At 46.1% G+C, this 27608-nt stretch overlaps 3 protein-coding genes across 5 annotated transcripts in view; 1 reads left to right on the top strand and 2 right to left on the bottom strand.

Moving 5' to 3' along the window:
* lonrf4 (LON peptidase N-terminal domain and ring finger 4) overlaps positions 1–1664 on the bottom strand; it is an 18125-nt gene extending 16461 nt beyond the window's left edge. The window contains exons 1-2 of one of the 2 annotated variants that reach the window (XM_061236708.1): positions 1450–1664; positions 711–1053 (exon numbers count right to left, since the gene is read on the bottom strand). In XM_061236708.1, coding sequence (XP_061092692.1) covers positions 711–1008 — 298 coding nt within the window. In that variant the 5' untranslated portion in view covers positions 1009–1053; positions 1450–1664. Of the gene's footprint in view, positions 1–710 lie in introns of both variants that reach the window. The other variant, XM_061236707.1, reaches the window with a different exon arrangement.
* Positions 1665–5475: 3811 nt separating this feature from the next.
* On the bottom strand, positions 5476–7564 carry med7 (mediator complex subunit 7). Its single transcript, XM_061236265.1, has 2 exons — positions 7429–7564; positions 5476–6290 (listed from the first exon to the last, which is right to left on the bottom strand). Exon 2 carries the CDS (start codon positions 6279–6281, stop codon positions 5592–5594), a length of 690 nt encoding a protein of 229 aa, XP_061092249.1. The 5' UTR covers positions 6282–6290; positions 7429–7564; the 3' UTR covers positions 5476–5591.
* Positions 7565–7714: 150 nt separating this feature from the next.
* On the top strand, positions 7715–26195 carry itk (IL2 inducible T cell kinase). 2 transcript variants are annotated; one of them, XM_061235666.1, is made up of 17 exons: positions 7715–7734; positions 9329–9433; positions 9714–9795; positions 10565–10690; positions 11591–11628; positions 12468–12619; positions 13553–13618; positions 14002–14056; positions 17533–17612; positions 17989–18125; positions 19340–19414; positions 19715–19883; positions 21004–21220; positions 22763–22827; positions 22911–23029; positions 23594–23751; positions 25011–26195. In XM_061235666.1, the coding sequence occupies exons 2-17, from the start codon at positions 9341–9343 to the stop codon at positions 25074–25076; spliced, it is 1698 nt and encodes a 565-aa protein (XP_061091650.1). In that variant the 5' UTR covers positions 7715–7734; positions 9329–9340; the 3' UTR covers positions 25077–26195. The 2 variants fall into 2 exon arrangements, with proteins under 2 accessions (XP_061091650.1, XP_061091649.1); XM_061235665.1 differs by lacking the exon at positions 7715–7734 and adding an exon at positions 8082–8338.
* The last annotated feature ends 1413 nt before the right edge of the window (positions 26196–27608 follow it).

The raw sequence follows: 27608 nt of genomic DNA, 5'->3' as shown, positions 1-27608 counted from the left end.
TGGAATATTTTCAAAAATATTATTTATTTTACTTTTTATTTTGTTTCAGCATTTTGAGGTTGAATAGACACTGAACTTTTGGGTCTAAGGAGGATAACTCGGGTCAAATGAGCTTCTGGCACAGACAGTGCAATCGTACATATATTTCTGTGACAGGAGTCAACCCTAGGATGGCCCCAGAATGACAAACATTGACTGCTGATAAGCTCATTTTGACTGAGTGAAGATTCGACAGCCCGTGTTGAGGAACGCCTATTTGGACAAGCTGATCCTTCTCCTCTGTTCCACACAGACGAGCTACTAACTTCTACCGCAAGTCTCTGTGTAACAGCAGATCACAAACTGCCGTGTTCAAGGCGAGGCTTCCGAGCGGCTCCCCGGAGATCTCCGGTCACCGTGAGACACCCAAGCACACTGGCTCTGAGCCGAACTACGTGTTCTGCGGGAGCAGACGCAGGATCAGACAAAGAGGGGGGCGTCATCCTAACTTTTGGCTACTCTTACACTAGGTTCTTTTTAAATGAAGCAGGGCTTTTCAAAGCCTGAGGCAATATGCATGGCAGGCAATTGTGGGCACACTGCGTAACTGGCTGTGCAGGGCGATGTGTTATGCAAGGTTATACCAGGACATGTTATACAATGTATATATGCCTAAACAACCGGAGGTTGCGTAAGGACTGACAGAACACCATGTCTTCGCAAGCACTTACATATATCCAAACCTTCATCCACGATCCGTAAAGCCTGCGTAAACTCGCACGCTTTCAGTCGCTCCCGTAAGCGGCACTTCAGTTGCACGTCCTCGGGGCAGCACTTTTCAATAACACTGAACAGCAGGACGTTGTTTCCGATGTTTTTAACGTCTTTCAGCCTCAGCTTCTCTTTGCATTCCGGGCATCTTGTGGTCAGACAGGTCCCGACGCACCTTCGGCAGAACGAATGACCACAGGGGACCGTCACCGGTTCACACATCAGGAACTCGCAGATCGGACACTCCAGAAAGTCCATGTTCGCTTACGATCGGGTTTGATTTCTACTGACCACAGGTGATCGCTTTCAAGTGAAAGTAAGACCAAAAAAGAGATCGGTTAATTTAAAAACTATTTGAATGAAGAAAATAGCCTATGCTGCTAGATTCCGTTTAATTGATTCCGAAAATGCAGCAAATGTGTCCCTCTCGCCTAATAAAAGCATCCACTCGGTTCAGAAATTTGAAAGGACATAAAGCATGATCTTTGTTATCTAAGATAAGGAAAGACATTTCGCCAATGTGCCAACATCCCCACTCTGTCAGTTTTACCACGACATTGTCTGGTAATTTTTACTGAAAATGCAGTAAAAATAGTCGGTCATTCATACACGTTATCCGTTGCTAATCATAACTTAGTCTTTTATATGCAACGTGCAACATTAGCATCTCATTCCGTTCATACTGAATATGTAGCCTACTCTGCGTTTCTGTTCCAATAGCGTGGTCGCCGTCAGTGGGTCAACACTACCAAACTCCATCAGTGCCGAGCTGAAAAGATCACCTCCGAATTGAGCTTCCTGTACCCAGATTATTTGATTTTTTTATTTCAAGCGCCCAGCTGAACATTACCTCGCCTAAGACCACATAAGTAGAACTGGTTTGCTTTTACACCATTGCATTACATAAATAAAGGTCACGTGATTTGAAAGTGAGTATTCCTATTGGCTGACAGCGCGGCGTCCCACCCTGTTGTGAAACAGTCTATAAATTGCGTTTCATAACACACCGGCGCAACCAAGAGGAAAAAAAAAACAGCCAGTCCTATCCCACTTCTCACTAATAATTTAATAACAATGGACGCCTGGATACCGCACAGATCTACTTATACCGGATTTTATAATTTATTTTTTTACTTATGAAACGTTAAATTGTAAGATTAGTTAATGGTTAATAATGGTACATATTAAGTTAAATGTACGTTTGACCGTGCACACACAGACCAGTAGCAAAATCTCACGACTAGGTTGTACTTGCATAACATAGGCGTACCTCATGATAACAAGTCAGGCACATCTATTCTAGGAATCGTATTTCTAACCCAGATTAAATAGATTATGCATGCAAGTATTAGTTCTTATTCTAGATGTACCCTGCTAAAAAAACAGCTGAAGCTAGGCTTTGAAACGGTTGGTAGGTGGTTGACCAGCTGAAGCTAGGCTTTGAAACAGATTGTAGGTGGTACTTTCAAGCCGTTTCACATTCTGTATCTGTAGGTCTACTGTTGCCATTTAAGATTGTATTTAGCCAAAATAATGATTATGTTATTTTGCTTATACTGCTCTTCCAGATATATCTTACTGGAAGGTTTGCACCAAGGTGGAAAACCTTGGACATAGACATAAACATCTTTAAAACAATATAATTTCCCCAACATTTCGGCGGATTTAAATAACACTGACATAAAACCTGATGGAAATCTTTCTCAAACTGCAGTATGAAGGCGGTGGACCAGACAGCGTTAGAACTGTCATTGTGCACAAAGGCTCGAGAAGGAAAGGTTAGCAGTTCATATCTGGTTTGTCATGTTGGAGGCGTCCCAGGAACAGCCCCTGAATGGCGTTTCATATAATGAGCCTGTCATTAAGTAATGACAATAGAACAAGAAGTTCAGGCTCTTCTCGGGCAGAAGTAGACTGCTCTGATTCCTGCACACTGTGCTCCGGTCATCTGAAGCTTGTTTTACACAACATGCACGGGAAGTTTCTGCACCACACGGGCACTGCCTTGACTTCAAACAGTACAGCACAGCTTCTTTAGCTGTCGGATTTCATAGTTTCTTTCGACAGCAAATTTTGTGGGACGACGCATCACTTGAGAAGGACAAAAATAAAATTGATGTTATTGTGCAATCAAACTGAGTAAGTAGTGTGTGCATTCAACGGGTAGTATTTTATTATGGGTTGGAGAAATGAATTGAAATGACAGTGAGGTGGAGTTGTGAGATCCCAAGTGGCTTTCCCTTCATGACCAGGAAGGCGATCTAGAATGTATTTGTGCTGAAAAAAACAAAAAGGAGAATAGCCCCCTAACGCACACACACACACACCCCACCCCTAGTGCCCTGGAGCGCTGTCCTTGTTATGACACCATCTCTAGTTCAGCACAACTGTTTTCCAGGACAGGACCTAGCTGGACAGGGTGAAGTAAAGAGGCAAATGTTATCAGCAGTTCAGTGATACCAAAGGGTTTCTTGAGGCCATTTCCACCATCTTTGATAATCATTACAGGGCAAAACAGGAGTATAAAGGTCAACCAAGTCAACACCGCTGTGCTATACCTCAGCTGTTACACCACACCAGTGTTATTGTTCTGAACTGAATTCTGATTATCAACAAGATTTTCTTTATAGCTGGAAAATTACATCTCTCGGTTCCTGAATACATGGTTGTAAAATTCCCATGAACCTTTGCACTGTGCCATATTTGTGCCATATAGTCTGTAGGGCGAGATAATGAGATGTGCGTGGTACTTCCTCACAGTCCTGAGTGTGATAACCAGAAAGAAGTACTGGAAGCAGGCGTCTCAGTTCCCAGGGACCTCAGTTTTTCACAAGTATGGTGGGGTTAATGCTCTACCATGTTCTTTATGAATACTACCATCTATAGGTACTTTAGTCTCACATGTTCACTGAAATGCATTAAAAACCCTGAAAGTATGTACTGTAATTTAAAATATTTGCCAGACTGCCATTGTTTTTGGCAGTGTAGTCGCTGACTGACGGTATCTTGAGATGACCATATTCCTATTTTTTAATGCAATTGTAATAAAACATCTTTGCAGGGAGACGGGCTATGATCATGATGACAGTGGCATATCTTGCCTCTATAGTGGATGACTGCCATTTGCATTTCAAAAGTTGGCAGCAGTAACGCAGACAGACAAAAACAACAGGATAGATAGAGGGCTATGATCTTGGTGAATGGGATTCAGGTGAACCTTAGATCAGCCGCCTGCACGCGTGTGCTGCACGTGCACTTTGTACTAACTCATTCAAATTTGCATGCAGGCATCTGCCGAGATCAGGTCACCTGTAAAATGCACCTGTGCGTGAAAATAAAGAGCGTTACACAAGCCCAGCTGTATGAAAGGATAAGTAACTGATAACACAGAACACACCCTCTGGCTGCTTCAAACTTTAAAATGATCAACTTATGTCACCGCCTGATTACCCCCGGCATTCCACAGATGTATTATCATCATTACAAATGCCAGAGAATGGAGTGGATAAAATAACTTATTACAGAAAAATGACGATTGTTATTCATTGAAAATCAATTTTTCAATTTCAGCTCAGGTGTACCATTTGCTGAATCAATAATAGGCACATAAGAATAACTAGGACTACGTGCTATGAATCCGTGTTGAAGCCATCACACGCATGCATGCGTGCGCACGTGCACACACGTGCGCACACACACACACACACACACACACACAGTCTGAGTCTAAATGTAAGAGTGTAGCCTGTAGACCTGTCACAACAAGTGATTGGCAGCACGGTACATGGGTACGGTATATGGATGTCGTATATGGGCACGATATAGGTGTATGGTACATGGGTGTCGTATATGCTTATGCTATACGGAGTATGGTATATGGGTGTCGTATATGAGTACGGGATATTACATTACATTACATTTTTGTCATTTGGCAGACGCTTTTAATCCAAAGCGACTTACAAGTCCATAGGTTCTTCCACAAGTTAAAGCATCACATCCATAACTAGTAAAATACACATGGTGTTGTTCTAAACATATAGTCATCATAAGTGCAAATTGGGGTACGGTATGGGGTACGGTATATGGGTGTCTTAGGAGTACGAGATATGGGGTATGGTACATGGGTACAGCATATGGGTGTCATATATGGGGTATGGTATATGCGTACAGTACGGTATTATATCTTCTCCCCAGAAAGGTGGGCCAACTAGGTGGGTGCGTTGCTATGCAACACAGCTTTTGCTGGAAAGGGAGTGATGTTATCAGTGAAGACAACATAAATAAATGTTGTAAGGAATCTGGAAGTAACTCCTAGAGAAATAAGCCTATAACTTGCGTTTGGGAGCTTTGTATGTATTAAGAAAATGTCAGCCTTGTTCTCTAGAGCTGATAAGACAGCTGAAAAGATGTGGTCTGCTCAGCAGCCGAGTGGAGACGGAACGTAGGGCGGCCTGTAGCGTAGTGGTTAAGGTAAATGACTGGGTCACGCAAGGTCGGTGGTTCTAATCCCGGTGTAGCCACAATAAGATCCGCACAGCCGTTGGGCCCTTGAGCAAGGCCCTTAAACCCGCATTGCTCCGGGGGAGGATTGTCTCCTGCTTAGTCTAATCAACCGTACGTCTCTCCGGACAAATGTACTGTAACGAAAGGCACAGCAGAAAGCGAAGGTTTGTTTTAACAGAAAGCTGGGATCCAAAGGAAGTTTTCAACCGAAGATTTTCCGGCCTTGCTTTACAGTCCTTTATTCACACTCGAGCACTATGTACACACCGCAGGCAGAATGGTGGAACAAAACAACGAAACAAAAAAACAACAAAACAAAAAAAACAACAACTGGTGACTCAGGTCATCTCGTCGATGATGCTGCACATGGCCAGGTCCTTGTCGCGCTGCGTGTCCCTCTTTGGGGCGAGCGCGGCCCTGTCCTGCCCCGCTCCCGGGCAGCCGCCCCCGCCGGCCTCCTCCAGGTCCATGGGCTCGGCCCGGGGCGGGCCCTCGGGCCGGGGCAGGTCGTCGGGCAGCGAGGCCAGGCAGCCCTGGATCATCTCCACCACGCGCTCCAGGTGCTTCTGGAAGCGCTCGGCCGTCTCCAGCCGCTGCCGCTTCTGCACCTCCATCATGACGCGCAGCGTCTCGCGCGCCTGGTGCGGCCGGTACTCGTTGATCAGGTGGTGCATGTGCACGAACAGCAGCTTCAGGTCCTCCAGCTTCTCCTCGCGGCGCACGCTGCCCGGGCTCTTGATCAGGATGTCCAGCAGGTCCAGGAAGTTCACCAGGATGGACATGTTGAGCTTCTTCAGCTCCCGCTTGTGGTCGAACTGCATCGGGTGCAGGCGCTCGATGCCCTGGCTCTCCAGCGGCCGGATGATCAGGTCGTCGCACTGGAACTGGTTGCCGAACATCATGTAGCTGTCGCGGATGGGCGGCGGCGGCTTGGGCGCGAGGCCCTTGCGCACGTTGTCGTCGGTGTACTCCTTGATGTACTGCATGGGCGGCGGCGGGAGCGCGCTCACCTGCTGCGGTTCCCCCATGACGAAGCCCTTAAAAACACACGTCGTCACGTCATCATACCGCTCAATACGTCACATTAGAATTTATTTAGCAACACGCGTTTATGCAAAGCGACATACAAAAAAATAATAATAATACATTTTAAAAAAGCGCATATCAGGGTCATTAGAACATACAGAGCAGGTCGGATAAAATACAATCAACACAGAAACTGCTGTACAGCCGACCTCATTTCCAGTACACATGGCGAATAGGCCAAGTGAGTAAGCAATGCAAATACTATATAGACAAACACAGCTGCAACAATCCTAGATTAGACTACAAAGTACAAGGGGCTAACAAATTCAGACAGGAGAAACAAGTGGACATAAATACTGACCTGGGTATGTTAACTGACCATAGTCAGATTAAGTATACTTTCATAATTAATATTATGAAGCTAAGTTAGCTATACAAATTCAGCATTGCAACACAGGGTTGCTTCCATTTAGCATCCAAGCCCAGTTTCGTCCATTTATTTCGTGCCACAATGTTGTTCTTCAACTGTGCGCATATTTTCTGTTAAATAAACAAATGCCGACTTGCTCATGACAATAGCATGCATTCGTCTATTCTTCCTAATCATAGTATAGTTATATCGCTGATATTGTCAACAGTTGGGATAATAAACTCTAATAATGTAGCTCAGAAGTTAGCAATAGCTAACGTAAAGTCACTTTTAGGACAAAGTGTAGCAAGGTAAGCATGTCCTCAGAACCTACATACAGTGAGCTAATCCTATAATTTACATTGCCTAATTCACAAGATATCTAACCAGCCAGCCAGCTAGCTAGCTAGCTACACGTTCCGAATCGAAATGACCGTTTTTGAAGCTTACTCGTTCAACGCTTAGCTTGTTTAGCTTTACTCCTCAAATGCTGCGGTACCAAATACTTCATTTTTGCTCAACTATGCTACATAGTTAACTTATCAAGCTACACTTCAAAGTTGACGTAAGCTATCGTTGAATAATTAGCATTTTGCTAGCTATACCATTAGCTATAGTTCACTATCTTTCGGTTCAATTAGCTAGAGCTATGCAGCAAAATGCGCAACAGCGGTAACATTAGCACCGATTATAGCTACGTATCAGTACAGGAAGACGGGAGAATTTAAGATTGAACGTACCTCTTGGTTCGTATTATAATATGAAGATATTCACATTTATTTTATATTATTACTGCTCGGTATTTCCCATACTCACGAAAAAATACAAAGCGGTGAAAGCACACACTCACATATGCCCTCTGAAAAAAACGATTGGCTAAGAAGCACAATATAAGCATTTCTATTGGTTATTTTTAGGCACTATTCGTAATTCTGATTGGATAACAGATTCAATAACCAAAAGTATGATTGGTTCGATGGAAATTGAGGCGGATTCCAAATAATCGCTGGGATTTTGAACTGGGCGAGCCACCAATCGAGATTTAAGTAAATTGCTTTACGTTGTTTTTAAATGATTATTTTTTAAATAAATATTTATACCTAATAAACACCTGTCACTGTGGACCAATGTAATGTAAATGTTTTAATTATAGTTTTAATGTAATACTTTGTTTAAAGTTTATCTAGTCATTTACTAATAGTTTATAAGTTCACTAAGCAAAAATATGCGACAGTATTCATGTATTATTTCTATGTATAACATATATTCTATATTTATATACAAAATAATTTTCGATTGAATTGTATATTGTACTGTGGGAAAAAACTGTCTAGTATAGCGCCTACTTATTACCAAAGGAAGTGGTTCACCGACAAAATTCTGCCGGAAACGCACCACGCTTTTTTCGCAGATTGTTGTGAAGAACACCAAGTAGCGAAATTCTGCTTGTTAGTTGTGCAATCCCTGTACAATGCCAACTGTGCTCTCCGTGTTAAAACTGATGAATCCAACATGAACTCACGGGTTATTTTGCAAGATACGCTCTTCAAAAAATCCCAACAGAAGCGAAGGACCTCGCCTTGTAATTATAAACAGAGAGTTTTTATTTTAAGCACAGAAGATTTAACCTACTTTGAGTGCCGCCAGGGGGTATGTGTTATTTCGAGTTATTTACTAAGAAAGAAACACTTCTAAAAAAGTGTAAAGTGGTAATTCAAGATTAATTTTTCTGTGACATACATTATTTGGGTATATTGTTAATTGTGATAATGTAATAGACAGTAAGGGACTATTCCTAATTCCTTTGTGTTAGTATTATAAAAGCATCGATGGTTAGATGGAAGATGTTATAGTCCTTTAAAATGTTCATAGCTTTACAATGAGAGACTGAGATTAAAATGTGTGTTTTTATCCTGACGTAAATGCATCATATATTTCGGAAAGCACTTTTTTTTTTATCACGTTAATCAATGCATCAATTAATATCAACAGACAGTATAAGGGTATTTATTCAATAATTATTTATCTATCATCCAACATTTGACTTTTCATAACTTAGTCTATTTTTAATTTCTAATGTTTCAATTAGACATATTGTCATATACTGTACTATTCATATACTATACATACACATACTATCCACAGACGGTATAAAAGTATTTACACACGTACGGGTTTTGGGTTACATTAGCTTAAAATATCGTGACTCCCATTACATTCAATGATTAGCATGAATGAACAATTTAGCACATCATCCAACATTTGACTTTTCATAACTTAATCTATTTTTAATTTCTAATCTTTCAATTAGACATATTGTCATATACTGTACTATACATATACTATATATTTACATACTATTTATATAATATGGTATTGTGTTATTTGTGGTATTTAACTACTGCACATATAGTGTTAGGAAATCTGTTTTTCAAGAACAGGGAGTATGTTTTCATCTGCTTAAAAACCCTTTCCTCGCTTTATTTCCTTAATCCTCTTAACAAATTGATTAACACAAAATATTATGTAGAAAATGTATGCATAGTTTTTTAAAACACCTCTAAACTTGCATCGGTATTGTCAAGTCACAGTATATGCTTGGTGAAATTCAGAAAAACAAAAAGTGTCTCTTTATTTCAGAAAAAACCCATCATGAAAGGTTGTATCGAGCTGCCCAGGATAAAGTGTGTGGAGAATGTGTACAGCGAGGTGCCCGTACCGTGCAATTATAAATACCCGTTTCAGGTGAGCACACTTTGCAGGGATCTGCTGTGAAGAGCCTACTCCACTGTTACCTGTTGTAGAGACAGGGGCTCGGACTATGTGGATATGTTTATGATTATTTCAACAGAAAAGGCACTGCTTTACTGTACTGTACTGTACTGTGTTTTACTGCATCTTTGTGTCTTTGATTACACGTCTCAATCAAAAAAAAAAAAAAATCTAGGCAGTTTTGGCAGTTTATTTGTTAACTATTGTTTCCAGCACATTTGGAATGTGTAGACATCTTTGCGTGCTTCTCCAGGTTGCCCATGACAACTACTACCTGTACATATTTGCTCCGGACAGGGAGTGCCGTCAGCGCTGGGTTCAAGCCCTAAAGGAAGGTGAGCAGGACTCCACTCCTGTCCTGACAGGAACATACTGCCTTTGAGAGCAGAGTTTGTGTTTTTTTTGTATAGTTTGTTGGGGACAAATGCGCTGCTGAGGATGTGCACTGGGTTTATTGTTCCTGAGCAAAGCGTAATTTCCCAGCTGTGTCCCCAACTATTTCACACCTCCTCACAGGGAGTTTTTAAAAGTCTGCGTCACTTTTCTTAGAAGTCAACGGTGATGTGTCATTTTCAGAGTAGGGATCAGGGTTTATTCTTTGCTCATGTTTGTACATTAATACACAATTGGTACACAAGTTATTTAGCTGACACTTTTATCTGAAGTGACTTACAGTTGGTTGGACCAAGCAGGTGGCAATCCCCCCTGGAGCAATGTGGGGTTAAGGGCCTTGCTCAAGGGCCCAACAAGCTGTGCGGATCTTATTGTGGCTACACTGTGAATCACCAACCTTCTGTGAATAAAAAAAGGTTAATCGCAAGCTACACCAGTGTGGTATAATGGGTATGAAATTGGGCTTGTAACCTAATGGTTATGGGTGCAGTACTCTTGGAGAACACTACTATTGTGAGAACATTTTGTGTTGGCTGGAGAAATGTCTCAGCTAAATGTAATTTAATGTCTGCATCAGGAAATGTTTTGCTAAGACCATTCTGGCATGCTTCTGTACATTTTCTATCATGAGCTACCCAGCCTTTTCAGTGCCCTGTCTCTTCTGCTGACAAAATGATAGTTCCTTAAATCTGTCTCTTTGTCGTTCAACAGAAACCAAGAATAATACTTTGTTCCACAAGTACCACCCAAATTTCTGGGTGGACGGGAGGTGGAAGTGCTGTCAGCAGAATGAGAAGACAGCCCTCGGGTGCTCTGAGTACGACCCCAACAAAAACGGTAGCTGCCTTTAACAACACCTGATACTCTATCCAGAGATCATATCATACTCTATATCCAGAGAACACATCATACTCTATATCCAGAGAATGTATCATATTCTATATCCAGGGAACATATCATATTCTAGAACATATCATACACTATAGCACTTTGGTCAACCATGGTTGTTTTAAATGTGCTTTATAAATAAAGTTTATTATTATTATTATTATTATTATTATATGTCCAGAGAACATACCATATTCTAGAACACATCATATTCTATATCCATAGAATGTCTCTGGTCTGTTTCAGAGTGTTCTGACAGGAACAGACCGACTGCTAACAGGAAACTCAGAAAGTACCGATGTGTGAAAATGAGTGAATAAATGGTTGAACTCAGATATGAAATGAACAGCATTCATATACAAGTAATTCATACAGGATTCCCCACACTCTTGTCAGTATATTCATCCAGTGCTGGATGTGTACCGTGTTCAGTATCTGAACACAGTATCTCCTCCTTTTCTTTACAAATTCATGAATGTTTGGCTGTAAGTCAGAGTTGTCCAATCTTATCTTAAAAGGGCCGGCATGGGTGCAGGTTTTTGTTTTAACCCAGCAGTAACACACCTGATTATAGTAATGAACCAATTGTGGTCTTTAATCAAGACCTTGATGAGCAGAATTGATGATGTCTTAGTCCTGTGCTAAAACAACAACCTGCACACACACCGGCCCTTTCTGGATAAGATTGGACACCCCTGCTGTAAGTGAAGTCAAAATCCAGATTCACTACTATATACTTTCACAAATGCTGTGCGAATCCATTTATTGTCATCTGATTAGACCTGACATATCCTTTGGAACGACCAAAAAGGAACTGAATGAATATGCAGTATCTGTTCTGTTCCACAGCTTCCAAAAAGCCCCTTCCGCCCACTCCCGAGCCACAGGTAAGACCTCGTGTTCTTACCCAGAGACCAAGTTCAGATTTAGCCTGGGGTGCGGGTCCAGATTAAGCCTGTGTTACTGTGAGTTTGTGTTGAGCGCTAACACATTGCCTGTGTTACTGTGAGTTTGTGTTGAGCGCTAACACATTGCCTGTGTTACTGTGAGTTTGTGTTGAGCGCTAACACGTTGCCTGTGTTACCGTGAGTTTGTGTTGAGCGCTAACATGTTGCCTGTGTTACCGTGAGTTTGTGTTGTGTGCTAATGTATTGTTTGTGTTATACAGTTTGACTGTGAGTTTGTGTTGAGCCCTAACACATTGCCTGTTTTGCTGTTAGTTTATGTTGTATGCTAATGCAGTGTTTCTGTTATTGAGTTTGACTGTGTCTGTTACTGTGAGTTTGTGTTGAGCGCTAACACGTTGCCTGTGTTACTGTGAGTTTGTGTTGAGCACTAACGCGTTGCCTGTGTTACTGTGAGTTTGTGTTGAGCGCTAACGCGTTGCCTGTGTTACTGTGAGTTTGTGTTCAGTGCTAACGCGTTGCCTGTGTTACTGTGAGTTTGTGTTGAGCGCTAACGCGTTACATGTGTTACTATGAGTTTGTGTTGAGCGCTAACACGTTGCCTGTGTTACTGTGAGTTCCTGTTGAGCGCTAACGCGTTGCCTGTGTTACTGTGAGTTTGTGTTGAGCGCTAACGCGTTGCCTGTGTTACTGTGAGTTTGTGTTGAGCGCTAACGCGTTGCCTGTGTTACTGTGAGTTTGTGTTGAGCGCTAACGCGTTGCCTGTGTTACTGTGAGTTTGTGTTCAGTGCTAACGCTTCGCCTGTGATTTTCCTGTGCAGCGGCGCTTCTCAGACCCAGGGGAGATGGTGGTCGTCGCGCTGCACGATTTCGTCCCACAGGGAGACCGGGACCTCGCCCTGCGCAAAGACCAGGACTACATTGTCACTGACACCTCCGACAGCAACTGGTGGACCGTCCAGGACGGCAACGGGCAAGTAGCGTCAGGGCCCGTCCCCAGAGACGCCTGACCCTCCCCTGTGTCTGTAACGCATCCAAGGTGGGGTCTGAGCCCTGACCTCTCATTCGCCCACAGATTTCTCAGACTAATGCGTTACCAGGTATATGTTGTTGCTAACGGTGCACTTGCGCTGTTGTTGCTAACAGGTGTATGTCGTGGCTAACAGGTGTATGTCGGTGCTAACAGGTGTATGTCGGTGCTAACAGGTGTATGTCGGTGCTAACAGGTGTATGTCGGTGCTAACAGGTGTATGTTGTTGCTAACAGGTGTATGTTGTTGCTAACAGGTGTATGTCGGTGCTAACAGGTGTATGTTGTTGCTAACAGGTGTATGTCGGTGCTAACAGGTGTATGTCGTTGCTAACAGGTGTATGTCGTTGCCAACAGGTGTATATCGTTGCTAACAGGTGTATGTCGGTTCTAACAGGTGTATGTCGGTGCTAACAGGTGTATGTCGTGGCTAACAGGTGTATGTTGGTGCTAACAGGTGTATGTCGTGGCTAACAGGTGTATGTCGGTGCTAACAGGTGTATGTCGTTGCTAACAGGTGTATGTCGTTGCTAACAGGTGTATGTCGGTGCTAACAGGTGTATGTCGTTGCTAACAGGTGTATGTCGGTGCTAACAGGTTTATGTCGGTGCTAACAGGTGTATGTCGGTGCTAACAGGTGTATGTCGTTGCTAACAGGTGTATGTCGTTGCTAACAGGTGTATGTCGTTGCTAACAGGTGTATGTCGTTGCTAACAGGTGTATGTCGGTGCTAACAGGTGTATGTCGCTGCTAACAGGTGTATGTTGTTGCTAACAGGTGTATGTCATTGCTAACAGGTGTATGTCGTTGCTAACAGGTGTATGTTGTTGCTAACAGGTGTATGTTGTTGCTAACGGGTGTATGTCGTTGCTAACAGGTGTACAGGCTTCGTTCCCTGCAGCTACTTGGCCGAGAAATCCCCAAACAACCTGGAGAGATTTGAGTGAGTAGGCTACATTTCTGTTGTGTTGCAGTGTGTTATTGCTATTCTTGTCATGTTTTGTTCACTCAACAAATTTATCTGTGCAGTATAATATCTTTGTGCAGTATAATATATTTGCTGCATTATTTAACCAGGAAAAAACCCAGCTGAGATTGAAATCTCCTTTTCAAGGGGGACCTGGCAATGTGTATAAATGGGTTGTATGTAAAGGTGCAGTATAATCTACTTACATCCCTCCAGATGAGGGCTGCTAAATGCTGAATGTGGGATCTACCTGTGACTATGTAATGTAGGGGTGTGGATATGTAATATAGAGGATGTGGATATGTAGTGTAGGGGGTGTGGATATGTAATATAGGGGATGTGGATCTCTCTCTCTGCAGATGGTACAACAGAGACATGACACGAGCCCAGGCTGAACAGTGTTTGTTTAAAGAGGTGCGTACAAACCGTGTGGAGAAATCACCGCACACTTCTGCTCTGACTTATTACATAACTGTTATTCAGACTCTTTTACCCAAAGCGAGGGGCCCAGTCCTCCCCTGGAGCAATGTGGGGTTAAGGGCCTTGCTTGAGGGCCCAACAGCTGCATGGATCTTATCATGGCTACACCGAGGCTTGAACCACCAACCTTCCTGGTTCCACTCAAGCACCTCCGCCACTTCAAACCCCAAAGCAATTTCACCTTAACTTTGAGCTGCAACATTTGAGTTGAATTATTTCCTTTTTTTTTTGCCATCACAAGTTATACAGATTTACATTACATTACATTACATTAATGGCATTTGGCAGACTGGAGCAATGCAGGGTTAAGGGCCTTGCTCAAGGGCCCAACGGCTGTGTGGCAGGGTTGCTAGGCAGCAGTGTGGCAGGGTTGTTAGGCAGCAGTGTGGCAGGGTTGCTAGGCAGCAGTGTGGCAGGGTTGTTAGGCAGCAGTGTGGCAGGGTTGTTAGGCAGCAGTGTGGCAGGGTTGCTAGGCAGCAGTGTGGCAGGGTTGCTAGGCAGCAGTGTGGCAGGGTTGTTAGGCAGCAGTGTGGCAGGGTTGTTAAGGCAGCAGTGTGGCAGGGTTGTTAGGCAGCAGTGTGGCAGGGTTGTTAGGCAGCAGTGTGGCAGGGTTGTTAGGCAGCAGTGTGGCAGGGTTGTTAGGCAGCAGTGTGGCAGGGTTGTTAGGCAGCAGTGTGGCAGGGTAGTTAGGCAGCAGTGTGGCAGGGTTGCTAGGGAGCAGTGTGGCAGGGTTGTTAGGCAGCAGTGTGGCAGGGTTGCTAGGCAGCAGTGTGGCAGGGTTGTTAGGCAGCAGTGTGGCAGGGTTGCTAGGCAGCAGTGTGGCAGGGTTGCTAGGCAGCAGTGTGGCAGGGTTGCTAGGCAGCAGTGTGGCAGGGTTGTTTAGGCAGCAGTGTGGCAGGGTTGTTAAGGCAGCAGTGTGGCAGGGTTGTTAGGCAGCAGTGTGGCAGGGTTGCTAGGCAGCAGTGTGGCAGGGTTGCTAGGCAGCAGTGTGGCAGGGTTGTTTAGGCAGCAGTGTGGCAGGGTTGTTAAGGCAGCAGTGTGGCAGGGTTGTTAAGGCAGCAGTGTGGCAGGGTTGTTAGGCAGCAGTGTGGCAGGGTTGTTAAGGCAGCAGTGTGGCAGGGTTGTTAGGCAGCAGTGTGGCAGGGTTGTTAGGCAGCAGTGTGGCAGGGTTGCTAGGCAGCAGTGTGGCAGGGTTGTTAGGCAGCAGAGTGGCAGGGTTGTTAGGCAGCAGTGTGGCAGGGTTGCTAGGCAGCAGTGTGGCAGGGTTGCTAGGCAGCAGTGTGGCAGGGTTGTTAAGGCAGCAGTGTGGCAGGGTTGCTAGGCAGCAGTGTGGCAGGTTTGTTAAGGCAGCAGTGTGGCAGGTTTGTTAAGGCAGCAGTGTGGCAGGGTTGTTAGGCAGCAGTGTGGCAGGGTTGTTAGGCAGCAGTGGGGCAGGGTTGCTAGGCAGCAGTGTGGCAGGGTTGCTAGGCAGCAGTGTGGCAGGGTTGTTAAGGCAGCAGTGTGGCAGGGTTGTTAGGCAGCAGTGTGGCAGGGTTGTTAGGCAGCAGTGTGGCAGGGTTGTTAGGCAGCAGTGTGGCAGGGTTGCTAGGCAGCAGTGTGGCAGGGTTGTTAGGCAGCAGTGTGGCAGGGTTGTTAAGGCAGCAGTGTGGCAGGGTTGTTAGGCAGCAGTGTGGCAGGGTTGTTAAGGCAGCAGTGTGGCAGGGTTGTTAGGCAGCAGTGTGGCAGGGTTGTTAAGGCAGCAGTGTGGCAGGGTTGTTAGGCAGCAGTGTGGCAGGGTTGTTAGGCAGCAGTGTGGCAGGGTTGCTAGGCAGCAGTGTGGCAGGGTTGTTAAGGCAGCAGTGTGGCAGGGTTGTTAGGCAGCAGTGTGGCAGGGTTGTTAAGGCAGCAGTGTGGCAGGGTTGTTAAGGCAGCAGTGTGGCAGGGTTGTTAGGCAGCAGTGTGGCAGGGTTGTTAAGGCAGCAGTGTGGCAGGGTTGTTAAGGCAGCAGTGTGGCAGGGTTGTTAAGGCAGCAGTGTGGCAGGGTTGTTAAGGCAGCAGTGTGGCAGGGTTGTTAGGCAGCAGTGTGGCAGGGTTGCTAGGCAGCAGTGTGGCAGGGTTCTTAAGGCAGCAGTGTGGCAGGGTTGTTAGGCAGCAGTGTGGCAGGGTTGTTAGGCAGCAGTGTGGCAGGGTTGTTAGGCAGCAGTGGGGCAGGGTTGTTAGGCAGCAGTGTGGCAGGGTTGTTAAGGCAGCAGTGTGGCAGGGTTGTTAAGGCAGCAGTGTGGCAGGGTTGTTAAGGCAGCAGTGTGGCAGGGTTGTTAAGGCAGCAGTGTGGCAGGGTTGCTAGGCAGCAGTGTGGCAGGGTTGTTAAGGCAGCAGTGTGGCAGGGTTGTTAGGCAGCAGTGTGGCAGGGTTGTTAGGCAGCAGTGTGGCAGGGTTGCTAGGCAGCAGTGTGGCAGGGTTGCTAGGCAGCAGTGTGGCAGGGTTGCTAGGCAGCAGTGTGGCAGGGTTGTTAGGCAGCAGTGTGGCAGGGTTGCTAGGCAGCAGTGTGGCAGGGTTGTTAGGCAGCAGTGTGGCAGGGTTGTTAGGCAGCAGTGTGGCAGGGTTGTTAAGGCAGCAGTGTGGCAGGGTTGTTAAGGCAGCAGTGTGGCAGGGTTGCTAGGCAGCAGTGTGGCAGGGTTGCTAGGCAGCAGTGTGGCTGGGCGCGCTGGCGTGGTGCGAGTGTATCCAGCGCAGTCGTGCTCTGCAGTCCTGCAGAGTGTGCAGCTGCATGCGGAGCGGAGAGACGCCGTAACCGCACCTCACCTCAGGATTTCCTGTCTTCACAGCGTCAGCGTCTTCCTCACTTTTCTTCTTACCTCTCAGAGGCTCAGAAAATGTTGCCCGACACAGTTGATGCAGTTACTGCAGATTTTGGCCCTCTGTCACATGTCCCTTAACTTCTGTAACACAAGTGAGACAAAAGTACACCTGGCTCACTGAATTTGTTGTGGCACAAAAAATAAAAACAAGACAGAAAGGTACCAACAATTGTTTGTTTTACGTTGTTTTCCAGTTAGATATAATAGACTTGCATAGTGTGATGTGCATATCTAATTGTACCTTCATATTGGTTGGTTAGCAGTAGTTGAGTTGGATGCTTCACTCTGGTTTGCTCTGCTGGTGTGAGGTGTGCTCGATGTAAACTTTGCCTTTTCACTTGTTTTTGGCAATGTTTTTTTTTTTTTTTAAAGATAACCACAAAGCACTGTTTGTGTATGCTTTGTGAAATTAAAAGCCCTTCTCTATTCATGAAATATTATATTCATGTAGGTTTACAGCATTTATTAGCAATAGCCTCTGGTGCAGAGTTGTGCTTTATTAGCATTGGCCTCTGATGCTGTTGGCTGTGCTGTTGCTAATGAGGTGAGTAACCTTTCTATTTCTGTGTCCAGGACAAGGAAGGGGCGTTTACGGTGCGGAACTCCCGACAAGCGGGCGTGTACACAGTCTCCGTGTTCACCAAAGCCCTGGGGTAACTACCTCACCTGTGTTACCTGCAGCCATCTCACACCTCACCTGAGTCACCTGCAGCCATCTCATACGGCTCATCGCCAACTGCCTGCTCTAATGAAGCACTGCTCCCTCTGCACTGTAGTCCTGACTGTTAATGAAGCACTTCTAGATCTTTACTGTGTTCCTGACTGAGAATGAAGCCGTGTTCGCGCAGGAAAGGTGGCGATTTAGTGCTTGAAGAGTTCTGTGTTTCTGTCGGATGCCGAAGCCAGACACCTCCTGCTCTGACACTGTGATCTACGCCATGGATCGCTCTGCAGTCTCTGTACTGATCTGCGTCGGAGTGTTTGATGTGGTTGGAGTGTGACTCACTCCTCTCTGCTGCGTACGTGCAGGTCCAACGGTGAGAATACACCCAGAGTGAAACACTATCAGATCAGGGAGTCTGAGGGATCCAAATTCTACCTGGCTGAAAAGTACCTGTTCAACACCATCCCCGAACTCATTCACTACCACCAGCACAATGCCGCAGGTGAGCTACCTGAGACCACCTTCTGCATTCTGGGACATTATGTCTACCATTGATCTGTGTGCCGTGGAAGAGATGTTTTACAGTTTATCCACCAAACAGAAACATGAACCATAATAGATAGTGTTCTGGTATTCGCATTATATGTATCCTCAGACATCGTTTAAGTGTTATGATTTCGAGCCTCTTTGACTCTTTGGGGATGACATCGTGGATGTTGAAACATCCGTCGTCTCCCCTGTTTCGGTAAACAGTGCGTTTTGCTCTGAGCTCTGTGTGCTCCTTGTTTCGGGTTTGTCTGAAAGAGCTGAAAAGAGCCTCAGTTTGAGTGCCCTGCTTTTACCTCCTTAATACTTAGTCCTTAGTGGTGACGTTTAATGCATAGTGCTCAGCGTTTACATTACTGTTAGCCTCACCTTCCTCCTTCAGTACTGTATGGGCCTCAGCGCTAGCATTACTGTTAGCCTGTTAGCCTCACCTTCCTCCTTCAGTACTGTATGGGCCTCAGCGCTAGCGTTACTGTTAGCCTGTTAGCCTCACCTTCCTCCTTCAGTACTGTATGGGCCTCAGCGCTAGCGTTACTGTTAGCCTGTTAGCCTCACTATGCTCCTTCAGTACTGTATGGGGCTCAGCGCTAGCATTACTGTTAGCCTGTTAGCTTCACTGTGCTCCTATAGTACTGTATGGGGCTCGGCGCTAGCATTACTGTTAGCCTCACTGTGCTCCTTCAATACTGTATGGGCCTCAGCGCTAGCATTACTGTTAGCCTCATGGTGTTCCTTCAGTACTGTATGGGCCTCAGCGCTAGCATTACTGTTAGCCTGTTAGCTTCACCTTCCTCCTTCAGTATTGTATGGGCCTCAGCGCTAGCGTTACTGTTAGCCTGTTAGCCTCACCTTCCTCCTTCAGTACTGTATGGGCCTCAGCGCTAGCGTTACTGTTAGCCTGTTAGCCTCACTATGCTCCTTCAGTACTGTATGGGGCTCAGCGCTAGCATTACTGTTAGCCTGTTAGCTTCACTGTGCTCCTATAGTACTGTATGGGGCTCGGCACTAGCATTACTGTTAGCCTCACTGTGCTCCTTCAGTACTGTATGGGCCTCAGCGCTAGCATTACTGTTAGCCTGTTAGCCTCATGGTGTTCCTTCAGTACTGTATGGGCCTCAGCGCTAGCGCTAACGCGGCTGTTAACATGCTCCCCCTGGTTCTGCTGTACAGGCCTGATCACCCGACTGCGCCACCCTGTCTCCCTGAACCGCAACCGTGCTCCCAAGACCGCCGGCTTCGCTTCAGGTCAGAGGTCAAATCTGCCCAATCAGGGCTCACCCCTGCTCTTACCTGAGCACCGTACCTAACCCACCCTGTCCAAAATCTCACGCGTCTGCTTCTGACTTGGGTTCTCCAACCTGCTTTGGTTCCCCAGGTTAAAAAATAACACAAACAACACTGCCTGCTTCATCTGTTAACTCGTGGGTCTGAACACTGAACTCTCTCATAGTACTGTTTGACAGTGTGAGCTATAAAAAAAGTTTTCTCTCTCTCTCACTCCCTCTCTCTTTCCCCCCTCTCTCCCTCCCTCCCTCTCTCTCTCAGATAAGTGGGAGGTGGACCCTGTGGATCTGACCCTGGACGCTGAGCTGGGCAGTGGGCAGTTTGGCGTGGTGTTGCTAGGACACTGGCGGGAGCAGAAGGTGGCGGTAAAGATGGTGCGCCAGGGCGCCATGTCGGAGGAGGACTTCAGAGAGGAGGCGCGTGTCATGATGTGAGTGTTGGGTTAGGGCTGGGTCATGATGTGAGTGTTGGGTTAGGGCTGGGTCATGATGTGAGTGTTGGGTTAGGGCTGGGTCATGATGTGAGTGTTGGGTTAGGGCTGGGTCATGATGTGAGTGTTGGGTTAGGGCTGGGTCATGATGTTAGGGTTGGGTTAGGGCTGGGTCATGATGTGAGTGTTGGGTTAGGGCTGGGTCATGATGTGAGTGTTGGGTTAGGGCTGGGTCATGATGTGAGTGTTGGGTTAGGGCTGGGTCATGATGTTAGGGTTGGGTTAGGGCTGGGTCATGATGTGAGTGTTGGGTTAGGGCTGGGTCATGATGTTAGGGTTGGGTTAGGGCTGGGTCATGATGTGAGTGTTGGGTTAGGGCTGGGTCATGATGTGAGTGTTGGGTTAGGGCTGGGTCATGATGTGAGTGTTGGGTTAGGACTGGGTCATGATGTGAGTGTTGGGTTAGGACTGGGTCATGATGTGAGTGTTGGGTTAGGGCTGGGTCATGATGTTAGGGTTGGGTTAGGGCTGGGTCATGATGTGAGTGTTGGGTTAGGGCTGGGTCATGATGTTAGGGTTGGGTTAGGGCTGGGTGTAGCCACAATGAGCCGCACAGCCCTTGAGCAAGGCCCTTAACCCTGCATTGCTCCAGGGGAGGATTGTCTCCTGCTTAGTCTAATCAACTGTACGTCGCTCTGGATAAGAGCGTCTGCCAAATGGTATTAATGTAATGTAATGGGTCCTGAGTATTCAGGAAGACACTGAATGGCACTGAATGAAACTCATACCAGTTCTCACCTCCCCTGACTCACCATCCAACTGCAATTAATTCATTGTGTAGATTTTATTTGACTTCAGAAAAAATATATATTTGACAAAATGCAAAAAATAATCTTGACAAAAATGAATAAATTAAAGGCCATGTTGAAATGCTGTTCTATCTCATTAAATAACACATTAAATATCAGCCTCTATCATGTATCTGTATTGGGCTTTACCACCCAAATATCCAGCCGTGGATGTGCCCTTTTGTGTCTCTCGGTGCTGTAATTGCTTCCCTTATTCTTTGAAAAGCGGTACACAATTATAAAGTAATTGTGATTGTGACGGTCCCGTGCAGGAAGCTGTCCCATGCCAAACTGGTGCAGCTGTACGGGGTGTGCTCCCAGCACTCTCCCATGTGCCTCCTGTTCGAGTTCATGGAGCACGGCTGCCTGTCGGACTACCTGCGCAGCCACAAGGGGGCGCTGTCCCGGGAGACCCTGCTGGGCATCTGCCTGGACGTGTGTGAGGGCATGGCCTACCTGGAGAGCGCCAACTTCATCCACAGAGACCTGGTGAAGCCCAGTCGCCAAGCACAGTCACCCTGCAGCACTCTGCCGCACTGCAACTGGCCCACTGGGCTCTGAGCACGAGGGCCGCGGAATACTCCTGTCCAGCTTTGTGGCATGTAAAATAGCCACTGGCTCTCCTGTAGTACTGTGTGGCATATAGCGTGTAAAATAGCCACTGGCTCTCCTGTAGTACTGTGTGGCATGTAGAGTGTAAAATAGCCACTGGTTCTCCTGTAGTACTGTGTGGCATATAGCGTGTAAAATAGCCACTGGCTCTCCTGTAGTACTGTGTGGCATATAGCCTGTAAAATAGCCACTGGCTCTCCTGTAGTACTGTGTGGCATATAGCGTGTAAAATAGCCACTGGCTCTCCTGTAGTACTGTGTGGCATGTAGAGTGTAAAATAGCCACTGGCTCTCCTGTAGTACTGTGTGGCATATAGCGTGTAAAATAGTCACTGGCTCTCCTGTAGTACTGTGTGTGGCATGTAGAGTGTAAAATAGCCACTGGCTCTCCTGTAGTACTGTGTGGCATGTAGAGTGTAAAATAGTCACTGCAATAGTCTTGCAAGTGAACATGTCAATGCTCATCCGAGTAGTACTATTTATTTTATTTAAAATGTAATACAGTGCCTTCCATAATGTTTCGGTCATGACCGTTTCATTTACATGCTGTGTCCCAAATATTTTGGTGCCCCGAAATGGGGGGATCTGCATAAACACTGCTGTAATTTCTCCATGGTCAGACCAAAATGTATACAGATTTTATTCAAATCTGATACGGTGCACTTTAACCACATGTGATTTTCTTTATTACAAATCTCAAATTATGGAGTACAGAGGCAAATAAATTCATTATGGGTCCTTGTCCCAAACATTATGGAGGGCACTGTATTTGCATCAGAGATTAACATACATATTGGCACACTGCACCATGTCGGTGACACGTGTATCTGTGAATAAAGTGCGGAACGTATCAAAAAAAAAAAGCCAAAGTGTGATGTAACAAAATAAAAAGGGGAAGTTCCTTAATTTAAGCACTAGCCTTGCAGATTACTGAGGGTCAAGCCCCCTGAGGCAGTGATTCTGCTCTCGCGGGAACTGGAGTTCAGATTTCATACAGACTTTGAGTGTATCAGCGGTCAAAATGATTCTTAAAGGCCCACGTGCATCAGTGTTCTCTTCCGGGGTTTAAAACCCCCCAAAAAACATTCGGTAAGAGCAGTGACCCCCTAACCTAACCCCTCCCCCCCTCCGCCTCCTGCGGTCAGCTCTCAGTGTCGACGTTTCGCAACGTCATCCGATGATTATGCAGAAACACACGCCCTGTCACGTGGGAGCGGTTTACAAACAGCTCGGAAAATAGCAGTTTCTTACTCTGAAATATGCATACTTTTACCAAGATTGCAACCGGAATCAGTATGGAGCACGAAGCTCCAGGATGATGATAAAAGCTCAAAAATACACAATAATATGTCATTATTCTAAAACAAAAATATAATTAGTCGTAATTCTTCAGTTTATAGCGGTTGTTTTTGTCCCACAGGCTGCAAGGAACTGCCTGGTGTCTGAGAACCACGTGGTGAAAGTGTCCGATTTCGGCATGACCAGGTAAGGCACCCTGCCGGCCCATTCTCTCCCTCACCTGTCACCTGCTGAGGGGGCGATGGGCTGACTCTCCTGTGTGCGGGCAGGTTCGTGCTGGACGACCAGTACACCAGCTCTCTGGGGTCCAAGTTCCCTGTGAAGTGGTCAGCGCCAGAGGTCATCCAGTACTCCAAGTTCAGCAGCAAGTCCGACGTCTGGTCCTTTGGTGAGGATTTTTCCCTTTATTTTTATTTTATTTTTATTCATGTCTCGTCAGGAGCAGTTGGGGGTTAGGTGTTTTGCTTAGGGACACTTCGACACACCCAGGGCGGGATCAAACAAAAAGCAACCCTCTGACTGCCAGACAGTTGCTCTTACCTGTACACAGGTGTGCTGATGTATGTGTGTACCTGTACACAGGTGTGCTGATGTGTGTGTATGTGTACCTGTGTACAGGTGTGCTGATGTGTGTCTGTACTCAGGTGTGCTGATGTGTGTGTGTGTGTGTGTGTGTACCTGTACACAGGTGTGCTGATGTGTGTGTTTACCTGTGCACAGGTGTGCTGATGTGTGTGTGTACCTGTATACATGTGTGCTGATGTGTGTGTTTACCTGTACACAGGTGTGCTGATGTGTGTGAGTGTGTGTGTTTACCTGTGCACAGGTGTGCTGATGTGTGTGTGTACCTGTATACAGGTGTGCTGATGTGTGTGTTTACCTGTGCACAGGTGTGCTGATGTGTGTGTTTACCTGTGCACAGGTGTGCTGAAGTGTGTTTACCTGTACTCAGGTGTGCTGATGTGGGAGGTGTATAACGAGGGGCGCATGCCGTATGAGAACCGCTCTAACGTGGAGGTGGTGGAGGACCTCTCTGCAGGCCTCCGGCTCCTGAAGCCCCGGCTGGCCCCAGAGGCTGTGTACCAGCTCATGGACTGGAGCTGGAAGGAGGTGGGCCACCTGCACACGTTTATTCACCTCTACTATCGTTTATCCTTCATTCATGCGTACAGGGGAAACTCACTGAGACCGAAGTCTCCTTTTCAGGGGTGCCCTGTGTTTACCGCTGAAGAGAACAACCAAACGCAATCCAAGTGCACACATAACTATACAACATATCGCATCGTTTTAACGGTTTAGCACACACTCATGACCAGAGCTGCATACACTTTGCTTGCAGTCTATACAGGCGGATATTTGCAGTGTGCAGTGAGCATTCTCTCTCCTTTGTCGTATTGTTGACAGCAACAACATTTTCTTGTTTTTGGATATTTTACTGTCGTAATTAAAGTTATGGTAAAATCTTTCATCTGTATAGTCGATTTTCAGTAACCACACGAACAAACCTAAAAGTATGTATTCCACTTTCATTAGCATTTTCATCCCTGCACTTCCTGGAACACTATTTTAAAAGTGATTTTACATCATCGAGTAGCGGTGGGCGGCGTGTATGTCGGTTAATTTTCTGCCCTCCGTCAATCAATGCAGCTGGCGTTCCTCGCCCTCCTCATTTGACATCAGCAAGGTCGACTCTTCAGTCCCCCCAAACATTTATTTTGCCCCCGTGCTCCTCATATTGTGGGAGCTAGTGCCACTCTCACTTCCGTTCCACAGACTCTTAAGGTTTAGGGGCCACATGAACTGGGAGTGGAATGGGAGTGAACCTGAAACCAGTTCCCTCACCAGTACTCCTCTGTCTGAGTGAAGACCGCTCTCTCGAAGTCCCCTTTGCCGTAACCTGACACATTCATTTCAGTTCAACTCGGTGACATTCAATTCAGTTAAATTCAATTCAATTATTTGTATTATTAATCTTAATATGTGCCTCAAGGTCTTATTAACAAGTAAGGTGCAGGTAACTCAACCACATACCACTTACCTAACAGAAATGCATATTTGTGAGGAGAAGGGTTTGTGATTTAGAATGATTTAAAGTTAGTGTTGGTGGTGCGGTGTGAATTTAGTGGTGTGTGTGTACATTTACCTGCAGGTGTAGCTAGGGAGGTAGATCAGGAGACAGGATTACTGTTTAGAGTTAGCTGGATAAGTTCACTCAGTAAAACCCGGAGCAGCTGTTCTTAAATCAGTCCACGTTCCAGGAGGGTTCTGTGTTTTACTTGGTGAACTTATCCATCTAACTCAGTAATCCTGCTCTGTGATCCTCCCCCCCCACCCCCTGAACTGGCCTCTTGCTCCTCTCTTCTGTACAGAAAACAGAGGATCGACCTTCCTTCAGCCTGCTCTTCCACCAGCTCCTGGCCCTGGCGGAGCTGTGAAGGATCCTGGTCCTGTTGGAGCTCTCCTGGCCCTGGCCCTGTTGGAGCTCTCCTGGCCCTGAAGACTCCTGGTTCTGAAGGCTCCTGGTCGTGAAGACTCCTGATTCTGAAGGCTCCTGTGCCCTGAAGACTCCTGGTTCTGAAGGCTCCTGTGCCCTGAAGACTCCTGGTTCTGAAGGCTCCTGGTCGTGGAGGCCCTGACCCTGTTGGAGCTCTCCTGGCCCTGGTCCCGTCGGTGTGCTGAAGGATCCCGTTCCCGCAGTACAGACGCACGCAGATTAAAACTCTATTTATCGCGCTCTTCGTCTCTGTAAACTGCCCGTTCGTCTGTATGTCCTTGTCACGGGCTGAGTTTTACTTTGCTATGCTGTGACCGAGCCCAGCGCACCGGCCCGATCACTCGGCCAATCCGCCGGCACAGATCGCCACATAGCCCCGCCTCCGCAGGGGTGCAGTCACACTCCAGCTCACCACTCTTCTCAGTCCTGTTGTCTGATTGGTGGTAACACCTCCCCACCTTCGGAGAGAGAGAGACTCGCCATCTTCTGCCCCAGCCTGAGGGCTCGCCCCTTCAGAGATCGCTTGGACCCAGCGCCTGCGTTCCCCCGCTCCGGACCTGGGTCAGATACATAACTGTTTTGGATTCAAACACTTTTCTGTGCTTGATTGATCTTGCCTGCCGCAGTTGAGCCAACCAAGAGGATTTTGTGCGGGGTTTGCACTATTTCATAGGTTTCAGTTGACCAGACAAGCTCAGTAAAGTGTAGAAAACTATTTGAATCCAAAACAGTTATGAATTTGACCCAGATCTGCCCTGCACTTACTCATAATAACATTAAAAATATCCTACTGATTTGCTTAACTCTGTAAAACAACTGTAAACTGTAACTGTAAACAGGAGTTATTTTTCTGTTTTCTCTCCTATATACACGGATGTAAACCTGTCTTGTATGGAACTTGAAAGAACTTTTCTAAGGTTGTCAGGAGAAGAGAGTGTAGAGTCAATGTAAATATGTTTTTTTCCTCAGTGGTATTGGCTTGTTCTGTGATAGATGGAACATATTGAGCATATGATTGAATATATCTAATCTGAAATATATAAACTGAGATAATGCTGAATATGTTCCCCGGTTGTGGTTGTGTTTCTGTGTCTACCTCATTCTGAAGCCGAACCCAAGGTTATCCAAAATATCCGTCACGCAGACTGTCATTCTCTTGCATCTCCTATAGGGGGTGCACAAAACCCTTGTATTTGCGTCGTACCCCCCCGACTTCTGAAGTATCATATTCTATCACGGGGGATGGTGCTGATTCATGGTGTAATTTAAACCGGAAGAAGTGACCAGTTCAGTTGATTATGGTCGGATGTTCTCTGGCTGATTCTTTGTTATCGTGAATCCATATCGCGCAGCCTTCATGACCCCTTTCATATGCACACACCTGTCTAGTTACCCTTACGTATCCAATGCAGTAACTCATCTAGGCTGCTGATATTTCATTGAGAAAACTGTTCTGTACTTCTATCCACGGCCTTTAATTAACCCAGTTACTGATGATGGTCGGCACAGATCCGGTATCACCTACAGTTTCCACGGCGGTGGGAGTCGTCCTTCTGATATAAATAAAAATGAACGGTGTATATTTCAGCTGGTTGGTGCCTTGCATGGCAGCCAGTCGCCGTTGGTGTGTGAGTGTGCGTGTGCGTGTGCGTGTGCGTGTGTGTGTGTGTGTGTGAATGGGTGAATGAGAAGCATCAACTGTACAGCGCTTGGGATAAAGGCGCTATATAAATGTCAACCATTGACCATTTCAGTTAAAACAGAGTCCCCTGTGGAGAACGTAGCGCGTCGGGGCCCCTCTCCAGGACAGGCACCGACATGCCTCCCGCACTCCCCTTCTGTATCCTAACAACAGCGCTGGCTGAGCGGACTCCCAAGTTCGCGTAAACCCCACTACGTGCGCGTTTAAAGACCCAATGTTCAATTTAGCGCGACACCCACCCCCGCCGTGCCCGGGTCGACAGCGCCGCGGCTCCGCTCTGTACCGCTGATACTTCCATGTCACACTTCACACGAAACTACACACGGGTGGGCCTCTGCCCGGTGCTGTTGGAATGGAGAGCGTCTGGGCTTTGGCTGTTCCCTGGTCTGCGTTTAGAATCCATTCTTTTTAACAGTTGCATACCTGAGAGAGGACCCGTGTCCTATTAAAGAGAAAAACCTGCACAACACGACCGTCAGATTCACTATGCAAATGTATGCATGCAAAAAAAAGTTTTACATTGGCTAATGTTGTGATATAGCACATTGTGGCGGCTGTAATCTCTAATTATATATTTAGAGATATTTCAAAGCTTCTTCTGCAATTCTTTAATATAAAAGAAAACATAGAATCGATGACGTCTAAAAATAAATCCCACACAAATAGATAACATGAATGATTAAACTGCCTAGGCTATATGCTGTTTCAATAAAATTCTGCACCATAGATCATAAAACCCCCCTGTGCAATTTCAACATGAACCAGAAACCA

This window comes from Conger conger, chromosome 3 (assembly GCF_963514075.1).
Source record: "Conger conger chromosome 3, fConCon1.1, whole genome shotgun sequence".
Classification (NCBI taxonomy): Eukaryota; Metazoa; Chordata; class Actinopteri; order Anguilliformes; family Congridae; genus Conger; species Conger conger.
This window is presented reverse-complemented; position numbering and strand designations above follow the sequence as displayed.

Excerpts from the sequence above, each read along its gene's own strand:
- med7 (XM_061236265.1), bottom strand. The coding sequence starts at position 6,281 with ATGGGGGAACCGCAGCAGGTGAGCGCGCTCCCGCCGCCGCCCATGCAG.
- itk (XM_061235665.1), top strand. The coding sequence starts at position 8,201 with ATGAACTCACGGGTTATTTTGCAAGATACGCTCTTCAAAAAATCCCAA. Across the intron at positions 11,629-12,467 it reads CGCCCACTCCCGAGCCACAG|CGGCGCTTCTCAGACCCAGG; the intron begins GTAAGACCTCGT and ends TTTCCTGTGCAG. Across the intron at positions 23,030-23,593 it reads GTCCGACGTCTGGTCCTTTG|GTGTGCTGATGTGGGAGGTG; the intron begins GTGAGGATTTTT and ends ACCTGTACTCAG.